The 15222-nt window shown below is 38.1% G+C and overlaps 1 protein-coding gene across 1 annotated transcript in view; it reads right to left on the reverse strand.

Annotated features, from left to right (window-relative positions):
* CPLANE1 (ciliogenesis and planar polarity effector complex subunit 1) overlaps positions 1-15222 on the reverse strand; it is a gene marked incomplete at its 5' end in the record, with an annotated part of 123074 nt that overhangs the window by 61012 nt on the left and 46840 nt on the right. The window contains 8 exons of the mRNA XM_082650872.1: positions 1118-1222; positions 4689-4743; positions 5604-5736; positions 6842-7008; positions 8451-9221; positions 9397-9690; positions 13241-13433; positions 14834-14911. Coding sequence (XP_082506998.1) covers positions 1118-1222; positions 4689-4743; positions 5604-5736; positions 6842-7008; positions 8451-9221; positions 9397-9690; positions 13241-13433; positions 14834-14911 — 1796 coding nt within the window. The remainder of the gene's footprint in view (positions 1-1117; positions 1223-4688; positions 4744-5603; positions 5737-6841; positions 7009-8450; positions 9222-9396; positions 9691-13240; positions 13434-14833; positions 14912-15222) is intronic.

Consider the following 15222-nt stretch of genomic DNA (forward strand, 5'->3'; position numbering starts at 1 on the left):
TCATTCAGAAAGAAATAAAAATTAAAATAACAGTTAGAGGCCTTTTTCTTTAATCTACTGGATTGGTAAAGGGTAAAAGAGTTAGCTAAATCATAGTGATGAACAACGACAACAAAAAAGGCTCTATGCAAGAAGTTACTCACTGAAGCATCATTCATAGGAGAAAAATACTGGAAACCACCTAATACATTCATTCATTACATTAATGAAGAAGTCTGTCAGGCAAAATTCCAAATAATAGCTCCTCCAACATTTATTTTCTCTATTTTTGGACATAGTTACATATATTCTTCCCACACTAAACCCAATCTAGTCCTTCTCTTCCTAACTCAACTTCAGTAGCCACGGCTTCAGGCCTCTCAATCTTAGGCATAAAATTCTAGTGAAGTCAATTATGGCACAGAGAACCCAAATTCAAAATATTATTTCTACCAGGACTTCCCTGGCGGTCCAGTGGTTAAGACTCCGCTCTTCCAATGCAGTGGGTGCGGTTCAATCCTTGGTCATGGGACTAAGATCCTACATGCCGCATGGCGCAGCCAAAAAATAAAAAATTTTAGAATATATATTATTTCTACTGATTTAGGATGTAGTCCATGGCATTTTTAAACAAATACCTATTATGTTTTAATGAAGTTACCATAAATTCAATTTAAAATTTAATTTTGGTTTAAAATGTGTAAAGTATATACCAGGGCTGGGGACAAGAAGCTGGGATGAGTAACTAATATCACATAATTTTATTCATTTATTTTTTACTTAAATATTTATTTATTTGGCTGTGCTGGGTCTTAGTTGCAGCATGCCGAATCTTCATTGCCATGTGCAGGACTTTTAGTGACAGCATGCAGGATCTTTAGTTGAGGAATGAGGGATCTTTAGTTGTGGCATGCAGGATCTCTCAGTTGAGGCATTCGGGATTTAGTTCCATGACCAGGGATTGAACACAGGCCCCCTGCATTGGTAGCGTGGAGTCTTAACCACTGGACCACCAGGGAAGTCCCTATCACATAATTTTAAATTCCCTTTAAATCACTGTTTTGAAAAAAAAGTTGAGATATATTAAATATTGCAAAATGTAATGAATTTTAAAAATTAAAGTGAAATAGCATTTTACCTGGGTCTGTATTTGTACTTGCATCCTGACATCCTTTAACTTTCTTTTTTACAGAGGCCATGAAATGCAATCCAGCTGATGTATTAACATTATCCTGGAGTTTTTCTTAAATATAACAACAAAACATTGGAAGCAATCATTGAGAAGCCAATATGTTACCAGGAGCCCAGAAGCAGAGTACCTAACTCAAGGGAGGTGAGGAATTCAGTGTCAAGATGTTACTAAAATGGACTTTCTGAGTGAAGTGGTATCTAAGTTGACCCTCACAGGCAGCTCAGTAGAATTAAAACCAAAATTGTGAAGGACTCTGTATGCCCAGGCTAGAAACCTATTCTTCTGACTGATGAAGATCCAGTAGAAGTTGTTGAGCAGGGAAATGATATGGTCAGACTGATGTTCTAGAGAAACCACCCCAGCCAGTGTGTGGAAAATAAATTTGAGTGGATAAAATTAAAGTAAGGCAATCACATAGATGAGGTTGCTGCAGCAGTTCAAATAAGCACCTAGTAATGGTGAGGAATAGAGGAGAGAGGATAAATTTAAGAATTACAACGACAGTAAAATAGGCAAGAACTGGCTACTGATTGGTTGAGAGGGGGAAGGGGAAAGCAGAACTCAGAATAATGTGTGTTTTGATGTTAAGTTGGTAGTGACACAAATGGAGATAGAGAACACAGAAGAACAAACCAGTTGGTAGGGAAGGGATAATGAATTCAGACTGCACATGCTGTACCTGAGGTAATTTCCACCCTGGAGGAAACATTCAGCAGGAAGTAGAATCAAAGTCCAAAGACTATTATGGGAGTTTAGGTTTTGATGTGGATATTCCTGGGAGAGTACCCAGGGAGTCTAAGTAGAATAAAAGAGTATCAATGATGGCACTTGGTAGTATAATAAAAAATATTTATATTTGGTCTTTGTCCTTGGTTCCAGGAACAAAACTCCTTACACCCTTGGATTTTCCTGAGTGGTAGGAGTATGTTTTGTTATTCATGATGAGCCCCTTTTGATCATATCTGAGTTTAGGCTAATGACTCCTGGCAGGCCCCTAGATAGTTTCAGGATGGGTGCTGGTCACCAGAGGAACCAACTATCAGCCCCACCTTACTCCCACCTCCATGGAAGGGAGAGCAGCTGGAGTTCAATCACCAATGGCCAATGATGTAATCAATCATGCCTATGTAATGAAATTTCAGTAAAAACCCTGAGACAACGAGGCTAAGGGGGCTTCTAGGTTGATGATTAAGTGGATGTGCTGGGGATTGGTGCACCCAGAAAGGGTGTGGGAGCTCTGTGTCCTCAAACCCCATACCTTGCCCTATGCATCTCTCCCATTTGGCTGTTCCTGAGTTGTATCCTTTATAATGAAACTGTAACCACAAATAAAGTGCTTTTGTGAGTTCTAGAGTTGTTCTAGAGAATTAGTAAACCTGGTGGTAGGGGGCGGGGGTGTCATGGGAATCCCTGAATTTATATTTGACCAGACAAAAATGCAGGTGTTGGGGGACCCCATTTGCAGCTGGTGTCTAAAGGAAATAGGGAGTTTTTTGCGACTGATTCCTTAACCTCTGGGGTCTGTGCTAACTATAGGTTATTAGTGTTAGAATGGAATTGAATTATAGGACACCCAGTAGATGTCACAGGATTGGAGAATTGTTGTTGTTTGGAATGACACAATATACGTTCACTGGAGTACTACGCAGTCATTTTAAATGACATTGTAGAAGAATATCTAGTAAAATGGGAAGATATATACCTTAATACTAGTATGTAAAAACAAGTAAGTTATAAACAAGTAGAGGCGGTATTCTTTTTATATATAAATATATATATATACACACACACATATGTAATTTATAGATATATAGAGAGTAGGGATATTCAGAAAATAAACTCTAGAAGAATATTAACACTGGTTATCTCTAGACAGAAGGATTATTGGAGATTTTAATATTGGTCTTATTTTCTACTTGCATTTTCTAAATCTTCTCCAGTGAATATGTACCACCTTTGTGAAGAGAAAGAATGTTATCAAGAATGAAAAAGAAAATGGTTTTAAGACAAGTGTGTGGAAAAGAAGAACACCAGACAGATTAGGAAGCTGAGAAACAGAAGCTAAGCAGGTCAGTGAGGAGACAACTGCTCAGCACGCAGAGGCCTGATGCTGGGTCGTGGCACCAAAAAAGGGAGGGAGCACCAGGCCAAGGATTATGTGAAGGAATGGGGTAACAGATGTGAGGGATAAATCAGGGGTGACTTCCAAGGTAAAAATCTTGTCCAATCAAATGAGTGGTGATATCACTAATAGGAAAATGCCAGTTTAAAATGTGGACACTGGGCTTCCCTGGTGGCGCAGTGGTTGAGAGTCCGCCTGCCGATGCAGGGAACACGGGTTCATGCCCCGGTCCGGGAGGATCCCACATGCCGTGGAGCGGCTGGGCCTGTGAGCCATGGCCACTGAGTCTGCGCGTCCAGAGCCTGTGCTCTGCAATGGGAGAGGCCACAACAGTGAGAGGCCTGTGTACCACCAAAAAAAAAAAAAAAAAAATGTGGACATGTTTTTTTTGTTTTTGTTTTGGCCACGCCATGCAGCTTGTGGGATCTCAGTTTCCCGACTAGGAACTGAACCCGGGGCCCAGAATCCTAATCACTAGGCCACCAAAGAACTCCCATGAACATGTTGAATTTAAGGGGAAAGTAGAAAAGAAAGAGAGGGAAGATGTATATTTGAATGTCACCAAAAAAATTTAAGAGCTGAAGTCATGAGAGTGAATGGTTGCAGAGGTACAAGAGTGTTTGTGTGTATATGTGTGAAAAATACTGAAGAGAAAGCCTGGAGAACATGTACATTCAGTAGCAAGAAATGAATTGACTAATTCAAGAAAGAAAAGAATTTACTATCTATAAACAAGTTCTTTTTTCTGAACTGATTCCTTTACTTTAATGTATATGTATTTTCTATGATTAATTTGACTCCAGGCGTGTTCTCCAATAATTTCCTTTTAGGCCTTATATATCAATATCTTACTTGAGATTCTAATTAATTGCATCGCTCTACTATAGGGGTTGGTAAACTCTGTAAAGGGCCAGATGATAAATATTTTAGGCTTTGTGAACCATATGGTCCCTTTTGCAACAAATGGAACCTACTGCAATGTGAAAGCTGTCATAGACAATGTGTAAATAAATGGGCATGCCTGTGTTTCAATAAAACTTGATTCACAAAAGCAGGTGTAATCCAGATCTGGTCTGTGGGCCATACTTTGTCAACCACTGCTCTAATGGATAACACATCAAAACAAACACATACACATACATACATACATAAACACCATCCTGTCAAAGATAACATGAAAGCAATTTGGTCTCATTTTTATCTACATATTTTTAATTTTTATCTTTTTTTCATATATCATAACTAACATTTTAACAGTGCTTACAACATACAACACTTACATAAACATTTCTGCTTTTCCCAGTATCCCTGGGAAGTGGGTGGGTATCTACATATTTTTAGAAAGCTGATTTTAACTCTGAATGGAGATGTGACATTAATCATGCATATACATACCAAAAGGAATGTCAAAGTCTTCCAAAGGCTGGGAACCATGATGTTCTTGTTGCTCCTAAATGAATCCCCAAATGATCAAGTTATGATTAACTCAAAGACAGTCATTATTTTGAAAAAAATATTCAATAGCTATGAGAAATGTTGATTTTTTAGGTATAATTTAAAATCCTTTAATTCTAGAAATATTTATTCTATCAAATTATTTACTCTATCAAAGTAACTCCACAAAGATACTTACGAAATTCACAAGTCAAACAATAAAAAAGAGGATTACCAATTTAATGCAGTTACTAAATTACAATATGCAATTCTCTCCTGTAAGACTAGCTTTAACTCACAAATAATATCAAAACTGTTCATGGACTCAACATTTTACTAAGTGCCTCTAGACATGTTCTTGAGGACTTACTGAAAAAAGGGTGCTAAGATTCAAGTAAACAAAACTATTTCTGTTTATTTAAACTCTTGTTGCAAATACAGGTAAATAGTCACCAAATTTAGAAGGAGTGTTCGCAAAGATCTGATATAAAATATAGGTTGCATAACAAACCTATGTTTGGGAAATCCTAGAGGCACCTAAAAGGGTTAGGTGAAACTATCATAGGAGAAACCCAAATAACATGATATGCATTAAGATGTCATAGAAAAAAGGAAGAGTGATTTCAAATATAAGTCACACAAGCAGATGCTCTAAACTACAGTTTTTGATTTACCAACAAGTTGCTTTTCACATTCACAACTGTTTGTCTACTGTTGCACAGAGGGATGCAGCAGAGATTTATGTGCTTAATGATGTTAAGGTTCTCCTAGTCACAATCAGAAGCTTCCAGCAATCAGACGACTAGATAAACCACAGACATTCTAAACTCTGTGTACATGCAGACCAGGGAAGAATGTATTATAGTTTTTCTATACCTTGGGCTTCATAACTATTTCTGAATCATTATCATTAATGATGAAATCCTCTGGTTGGAAAGTCACACTTGGTTTTCTCCTTAGTTTCTCTGATCTTTTTTCTTGCAGCTCTTTTTCAGCTCGTCGTCTTTGTCTATTAAAAACAATAGTGCAAAATATATTTTTACTATTTTAGTAACATCAGTTTTTCACTTGTATCATGCTATGCAGTGGGACAGTTATCAAAATTTTGTCAATAAATTATTTTCAGTGCCATTTAATTAAATTAGCAAGATATTCTGCTAGAATACAAGCAAATATAAGCAGAAGTCAGGGACCCATGAAACTTATTTCTAGTTCCTCTACTACTGAACTGACTTTTCTGTGTTAGTCACTAGAGTCCCAGGTTAGAGTTACACCTTTTAGGTAATTTTCAAATTCTCTTTTCTGCAGATTCTAAGCTGGCCCCAGAAACCTTACTGGATACCTCTATTCACCTATCTGAAGAAGTTAGGCAAACTCAGTCACCTCAGCAAGGAGGAAATCCCAGCAAGGAGGAAGGAGAGCCCAAAAAGTTAAGGGGAAAACTTACTTTGAAGAGGGTTTACCTGGAAAAGATGGAAGGAAAGACCATTTCTGGAAAGAGAGCACTGGTAGTAGATTTTAGGGTCTGATAAATGTGAAATTTTTAAAGTACTTTCTAAACTAAGTAATAATCTACCAGTTAATACATGTTTTGAACATCCATTATGAGTAAAACATTATAAATGCTCTTCATTAGAAGTCACAGCCTTGCTTTTTACATGCACATTTCTTAGTGCCCTGAAACAATTCACATCACTGCTTCCTGTAAGAGTCTGGAGAATATGGTAAGAAGAATAACAATAAACGTTACTTCAGTGTATTGGACAGTATATGGAAGATTTCATGATATCAAATATTTGTGCTGCAAAAGATGACTGCTCATCCTGTTAGAGAAAAATGTAAAAAGAAACCTCTAGCCTATGAATGCCAGGAAAGAATTCCTTAATAAAATGTAAAAAATAATAGTATTTGTTTCTCACATTATAGGAATTTTTCTCATCACAAGATGTGTTCAAATGCATGACACTTGACAAGGAAACTGAATACGCAATTGTGTCAGGCTGGGAGGCTGAACCAGATAACTTTCATCTTATAACTATATTATTGTCACTAATAATAAACTTGCAGGTACATTTGCAGGTATATGCTCAAATAAAATTTCACTTAAAACTTGCCTTTTTTTACTGTCCTTTCCTTGTCTCATTTCAGATGATTCTATTTTGACTTGTAGAAGTTGGAGGTGTCCAGGATCGCCTTGTTCAAATAAATTATGCGTTAATTTTTGTTGCATTTGTTTAAATGCAATAAGGTTTTCAAGTGGAATAAGTTGTGGGTTTTGGTACTATAAGAAAAAAACAAAGCATAGTAATTTACAATTACAAACCTCAATTAGGCAATATGTTAATAAAAAACTGAGAAAAACATTGGTTTAAATTAAACTAAGACGTGCAAGAAATAGAACATATCAAAGAAAACAAACTGATTTGGACTGGTAAGACGAGTACGCAGATCTTAAAGTACAAATGATTTTAGAAATCATTTCCTGAAAATTTCAACTGGGCATTTTATTTCAGAAATTATGTTAAAAGTCCTCATCTTCTTAATTTCTTTTTCATATTAAAAATCTTCCTTCTTAAAATTATAAATGGTTATATAACGTCTAGCTTTGATTTAAAATTCTTTGGAATAGGGAGGATGCACACGGGTGGAGATTATGGATGGAACAGATTAGCAATATGTTGATAACCACTGATGCTGGGTGATGGTAACTTGGGGGTTCATTATACTATTCTAATTAAAAATATTTCTTTAGAACCTTCCCAAAATGTCTACTTTTCCACTCCTTCAATCCTTTCTTTTTTGTTCATAATACGTTCAGAAGAAAGGAAGGCACGGTAAGTACTTTTTCTAAGGAATGAACATTTCTTTTCCCAGCACCATTTTCAAATCTTAAAAGTGTACCAGAGAATGAATTACTCAAATACTCAACTATACTGATTTACAAAACTAGAACCTAAACAATCTTAATTTCATAAATCAAAGGTTACAACTTTAAAGATGATTTGGTGGGTTTATAAAGATTTAATCTTTGTGTTTAAAGTATTTTAAAAAGATATAATTTTTTAATATGTAAAACTACTTACAGATCTGGGTCTAAATTTAACAATTTTAACCTGTAGTAGATTTGAAGGGAATCATATCACAATTGCTAGGAACCCCAAACAATGCTCTCTCTCTAGACAGACAGATATACACACACACACACACACACACACACACACACACACAAGAACACTGGTCATTTTATTTTACTTCTTATTTCTTCTCTGAGCAGAATCTCAGAAACATCTTTTTGAAAGAGTCTAGAAAACTCTGGTACTGATACATGAAAAAGACCTAAAACCTTTAAGGTACTCCATTATTATTTTAAACCAAATTTTGTATGTTATTTTCAATAACAGAAGCATTATTTCTTTAAAAAGAAGTGTGTGGGCTTCCCTGGTGGCGCAGTGGTTGAGAGTCCGCCTGCCGATGCAGGGGACACGGGTTCGTGCCCCGGTCCGGGAAGATCCCACATGCCGCGGAGCGGCTGGGCCCGTGAGCCATGGCCGCTGGGCCTGCGCATCTGGAGCCTGTGCTCCGCAACGGGAGAGGCCACAACAGTGAGAGGCCCGCGTACCGCAAAAAAAAAAAAAAAGAAGCGTATAAATATTCACTGAGTGTATATTTATGGTATGAAAAAGGCAGGACTGTGCTTTTGTATCACTCTGCAAAAATCATTACCATATTTTCTTGGGATAGACATGAATGAAGTAGTGATAGTCTTGGGTATTTGCTTTCTTCTGCTAGAGTTCTAATAGGTATTGATGGAACTGTAACTGATGCTCTTGAGGCAGAGGAAAATACAGAAGGAGGTTTAAGTTGCAGGTGCAATAATGGAAGTCCAAAAGAATTCTGAGGAGATATCTCAAAGGGCCCTGGCTTAACATCAAACAGTTTTTCTGGTTTTATAAATGTTGCAGAGTCCTGCTGAGGTGTCAAGTTTTCTTGTCCAACATACTGATCCAAGTTCACATGCTTAGGAATTTCTGTAATTATTGTTTCTGCCCATTTCTTCTGCTCAACTGCTTTTTTTATGGCTTCAGTATTATACTGGCTCAAATTCAAATGGGACATTGAAGTAGTGTCCATTGCTCTCTTTGGCAAAGGAGGCTGGAAGAAATCAGATAATCCCCAAGCCACTCTTGGCTGTGGCGGAGGACTGAAGGGAACTTGAGGAACTCTTTCTGCATGGAAGGAAAGGGGCTTAAATTCAGGCTTGGGCTGAAATTGAAGCAAAGGAAAACCATCACCAGGTCTGAAAGTTTTTGCAGTGGGGATAAGTTCAGGTGTCTTCAGAATAGCAGAAGACGTGGACAAAAGGTGGAGGTGAGTATTTCCAGCAGGGGCTGGAGACAATGAAGTGGTTGGTAAGCTCTGAGATGCTGGAGTTAGTCCTCTATTCTGGGTTTGGCCTTCTAATTGACAAAAAGGAACACTCCTATGTGGAACATTCTGGAAGAGAAAAAAATATTATGTAAGATTAAAATACATTACGAACTCCTACTTTTTAAATGATGTTCAATATGTTTTGGAGGAGGTGGAATATAATTACTAAATAAGTTACTTACTCAAATAACCAACAACTGAACTACTAGGACAACTTTAATGGTATTTTAAAATGCATTACCTGTAAATTTCCATTACTATTTTCATCAGATTGCACAATTCCTTTATGGCAGTGTGGGCTGTTCTTGCCAGGCTCTCTGGTGTACTCTCCCATGGGTTGTGGTTTAACGAAAAATCTCTTCTTCAGATTTCTACTGGTGTCTTCAACATCATTACTCTCTCTTGTGGGGTTTGATCCTTGGCTTCCCACCAAATGCACAGACTGAGACTGCTGCAGAAGTTGATGTATATCCGGGAGGTTAGCAAAGGATGATCCTACTATTTGCATTAGGCTCATGAAGTTGATCTGTTGCAGCTAGGATAAAATAAAAATTAAAGAAACATCTTAAAATATAATGAAAAGAACCTAAAGAAGCAACAATAATTATCTGAGTATTCCAGAATAGTCATACTTCTGTCTTAGTAACTGCTGGACCCATAAATGCTGAATAGGAAGCAGAGCTGGGAGAGATTTTTTAAAAAAAAGGAAAAGAAGAATAGCTTCCTGTTTTCAAGGAGCTGTCAACTAGGAATATGAACTCCTAGTGAGACTTGGGACTATCTGTAAAGCAGTTTACATAAACATCCCTGGGACCATAAAGGAGTGGTGTGATGGAGTGGGTGAGGATAATTAAAGAATTCCTAAAATGGGTGTGTTGTGGCAGGGTTTTTTCAGGAAAGAAAAAAGCAGAGATTAGCAACAGGTGAAGAGAGAGGAATTCCTGTGGAAGGGCTGACCGAGTGAAAGGCAAAGGTATGCACTGTGGCTGACAAACCTTGAATAACAAAATCACTTGAGGAGCATTTAAAAAGTCCCAATGGCCAGGTCACACCCTATACCAATAAAATCAGAGTATCCGGGGGATGTGAGCCAGGATTAGTATTTTTTAAGATGACTAGGTGATTTCAATGTACAGAAAAGCTTGGGAACCACGAGCATGTACACTGGCTTAGATGGAGCAGGAAATTTATAGCTAATGAGAAGTTAGTACAGTGGTCCAAACTGTAGCATGCATCAGAGCCACCTGTAGGACTTCTAAAAGCACTCTTTGTTGAGCCCCATCCCCAGAGTTTGATTCCAGTAGGTCTGGGATGGCAGCCTGAGAATTTGTGTTCCTAATATCTAAGTGATGCTGATGCTACTGGTTCAGGGCCCACACTTTGAGAACCACTGGACTTGTGAGAGTATGGTGGGAAAAGAGGGAAGATAAAAGCTGTCCATGGGGGTCTTTCAAGCCCAACAGAGGAATTTGCACTTCTTAAAACAAGCCAATAAGGAAACACTGCGGGTTTTAAAAAAAAATGTAGGTCCCTTCAATTACAAAAGAAATATATGCTTATTACAGAAAAAAAAAAGGATAAAAAAGAAAATAAAAATGATTCATAATCTTATTCCCAAAGATAACTAGTATTGACATTTTTTAGTGTATATCCTTTCATTCTTCGTATTTTTATTTTTTTATTATTTATTTATTTATTTTTGGCTGCTTTGGGTCTCCGTTGCTGTGGGCTTTCTCTAGTTGCAGTGAGTGGGGGCTACTCCTCATTGCGCTGCGCATGCTTCTCACTGTGGTGTCTTCTCTTGTTGTGGAGCATGGGCTCTAGGCACATGGGCTTCAGTAGTTGTGGCACGTGGGCTCAGCAGTTGTGGCTCACGGGCTCTAGAGCGCAGGCTCAGTAGTTGTGGCGCATGGGCTTAGTTGCTCTGCAGCATGCGGGATCTTCCCAGATCAGGGCTCAAACCCATGTCCCCTGCATTGGCAGGCAGATTCCTAACCACTGCACCACCAGGGAAGTTCCATTCTTTGTATTTTTAAAACATGACTGATATCATATAGTATACAAATTTGTGCCTGAAATTTACTGAAGATTTTAAAGCCGGAAAGTAAGAGTATTAAAACAATATCTGGGGAAAAATGTCTCAGAAATGCATATATGAGACAATGGAAGTATGAAGTTCTAAGAACCTAAGGTTGGCTACCGCTATAGAAATAGCAAGTAACTGTACTGACATACAATGTGGGCAAAAGAGTCAAGAGGGCATAGTAAAACACTGGATATGCATAGTGAAAGAAGGTAAAGATGACCCTCTAAGACAGTGATTCTTAATCTTCTCCAGAATTATCCGGAGAATTTGTTAAATATACAGGGCAGTGACCAGCAAAGTCCCTAGGTAATCCAAAAAACAAGTTTGACAAATGCTTCTAAAACTTTAAGCAGGTAAAACAGGTCATGCTAGTAAACAGAAAAGGGAAAGAAGAGACTCAGAAGAATAAGAATAAAATCAGTTTCAAAAAGTTCCATGGCACAGTGGGACATGCTGAAAAAGTATTCCCATCAGGACCCATAGTTCAAAGATTTTTTTTTTTAGTATAAACATCCCAGCAACAGCACATGGGGAGCTGTCACGGAGGGCATAGGTCTCTATTGGAGGAGGGGTGTGGGCAGGGCAAGAGGAGGGGTATGGGAATGCTAGGAGGATGGGAACAGTCCTGGCTGCCCCACAGTGGGATGTGTGAGGGTCTCTGGCCAGGCCACAGTCCACATGGGAAGACACCAATCAGTTACGAAGTCATGGGAACGCCACACAAGCCTGGCTGTGGGCCCAGGCACCACACAGGCGCATTCACTGTTAAACTATACAGGATGAGGCTGTACATGAGTTAATTACAAAAGAGTCGTATTTATAAAAATCTGTACACATATTTGAAAAACTCACAAAATTAGTGCCCAGAATTATCCATATAAAAATGGTATACTGGGGCTTCCCTGGTGGCGCAGTGGTTGAGAGTCCGCCTGCCGATGCAGGGGACACGGGTTCGTGCCCCAGTCCGGGAAGATCCCACATGCCGTGGAGCGGCTGGGCCCGTGAGCCATGGCCGCTGAGCCTGCGCGTCCAGAGCCTGTGCTCCGCAATGGGAGAGGCCACAACAGTGAGAGGCCCGTGTAACTCAAAAAAAAAAAAAAAAAAAAAAAAAAATGGTATACTGCATCACATAAAAGGATATGAGGGCTTCCAGGGTGGCGCAGTGGTTAAGAATCTGCCTGCCAGTGAGCCACAACCACTGAGCCTGCGCTCTAGAGCCCACAAGCCACAACCACTGAGCCCGCGTGCCACAGCTACTGAAGCCTGTGTGCCTAGAGCCCATGCTCCGCAACAAGAGAAGCCACTGCAATGAGAAGCCCACGCACTACAACGAAGAGTAGCCCCTGCTCGCCACAACGAGAGAAAACCCACGCACAGCAACTAAGACCCAACGCAGCGCAAAATAAAATAAATAAATAAAAAAGAAAATTGTACAATTAAAAACAAAAAGGATATGAAAGTGAATGTAGAACACATGAAGAGAAGAGAAGATCTGAGGGAAATTAATGTTTAAGGAATAAAATAGAAAAGGGAAATATTTAAAAATTGTTGGTAGACAGAGGAAAGGATAACCAGGTGAGAAAAAGATGATGGAAGGCAAAGTGAACAATACTTTAAAATGCAGCGGACAATTTCAAACCAAGCCAACATTTGGTTTGGGGATGATAAATGTGATGTGACAGGCTGTGTTAGAAAATAAACTTTGCGCACCTTTGAGCAGGGGCCGCTGGTCTGGTTTGATTATCCCCCACCTCACTTTTGTGAGCAGCTCTGCATCCCCAAGAGCTCAGTAAAAAAAAGTCGCCATGGGAAGTAGGGAACTCAGCCTAGACTCTAGTCCCTAGAGTTAGGACTTCTGAATAACAAAGCAAGAGTGCCCAAAGCAGAGAAGCCCTGCAATTTAATTTTAACTTGTCCGTCTCTGGAAGTTTGTTCATATTTTAAAACCTTACATATATATCATGTGTAGACTTACTTGTTTATATGAAGATGTGCTTACCTGAACTAATCTAAACATTTCATCTTGGAGCATTTCCCTAACAGAATCGGAATAATGTGATAACTGAGCCCTGGGTTCGTTTCTCTGGGTTGGCTGAGCTGTTGGCCCAGGTGTTTGTGAAGCAACAGTGACTCTATTTGATACCAAACGTGGAGCTGAGGAAGATTTCTCTTTACATGCAGAGATCCGTGCACTATGTGGAAGCATATAAATAAAAAACACATTAATCAAGAAAGAAACAAATTAGATGTCTATGAGCTGAGTATTTTGATCCTACTTTTTAATTCTACTTTAAAAGCTTTCTGGAGGTTTTCAGGAAATTTAAACTCTAAAGCCAATCTCACTCTATCCCTCAGCCCCCAGACACATTTGTCATCAGCACAGTTATTCATCCAAACGCTGTAATTAAGGGACATGTAATGTCTAGTCAGCCATGGTCCCCTCCCTATGGTGTTACAACCCATAACACCAATAACAGGACAGTTCTCACGTTCATTTTACTTGCCTGGTCCCTACAGGCATCTGAGTTTGAGACCTGTGCAATCATTCCGATTAGGTGTACAGAGTACGTAATTTGGCTTAGGAATATACTTCTTGGACTAAATTTAATGATCCAGAATGGATTTAAGAAAACTGTGGAAAGTATGGGTTAAAAAAATGTTTAATTCTAACATGGATAGAGCAAACTCCTGTCGTTCTTCATTAAATGTGAAATAACAGTATTGTGAACATTTCATTTCCAAACAGAGAGTTGATATTAATAATTAAACCCTAACAAAAATGCTTATTTAGAAATAAAAGTTAAAAATCAAAGTAAGTTTTGTTTTATAAAATGATTGTTTGGGGATGATTCCTTAAAACATAGAAGGGACTCAATGTTGTACAAGCAAATCAATTTTATAACCTAAATTAGGGAACAGGCACTATCATGTCGAAATAAACTGATCATTGTCTCTATAAAGAAAATAACACCTTAAACTGTGTTTATATTTATTTGGATTTACATTCACTCCCTTTTAGCAATAACATTTGCCTTTTATCAAGCATCTCACAACCTTAATAACAAAACTATATTTGGGAAATCCATAAAAAACAGGCGTTACAACTGACTTGCCTATTTTAAGACAACTTTATTGGCCTTTGCTTTCAACAAGTAACAAGGAGATAAAGTCTAATACTGGAGAATTTTTTTAAAGCAAATTTGTGCTATATCATTCTCCTATTTCAACACGATTTGTAAACACTAAACACTGTTCAACTTCTGTAAAATAAATACAGAAGACAACTGGATGACTCTTTTCTATGAGAGAATTAGAAGCATTTCATATGCTATTCGAGATCTGCTAGAGGCTGAAAATGAGCAAGAACTACATCTTTCAATAATATATCCACTACTTCTTTTTTCCAGAAAAGACTTGTTCTAAAATAGTTCCTGCATGTCTTTAAAACACAACTGTTAGAGGAAAATCTTTTACTCTCTTAGTTTTTGGTCAAGATGTTAGTAATTATTTCAAAATGGTACAGCAGGCATCATTTCATTCTCTTATCTATTTGTAATTATATCAATATGGTACAGCATGCAAAAATTCTCACCTAGAAACTTCTGAACTTGTATCTACACCAAATGAATGAGGAGTGATGTGTTCTGGATCCATAAAGCCTTCGATCATACTATAATTAGAGATTAATAATCAGTTAGGAAGCAAGATATTCTTCGCATTACCTAAGGTCCAGGTGATCTAATGCTCCACAATCTAAGAGTCTAAACGTCCTCTAATCTTCTGTAATGCTTAGCTCATAATTACAATCTATTTACATCTGTCTCTATAGCAATAGTAACAGATTCAAACAAAAGCAAAGAATATGTCTGGATGGCTTTAATATACGACTTGAACACTATTAAATGCTTGGCAACAGAAATAATATAATCTAAAATGAGCAGAAACGAAGTTAGCTGGGACCTCAAATTTTACCTAGGAAGA

The sequence above is a fragment of the Grampus griseus genome (genome assembly GCF_964374135.1).
Source record: "Grampus griseus genome assembly, chromosome: 3".
Lineage (NCBI taxonomy): Eukaryota > Metazoa > Chordata > Mammalia > Artiodactyla > Delphinidae > Grampus > Grampus griseus.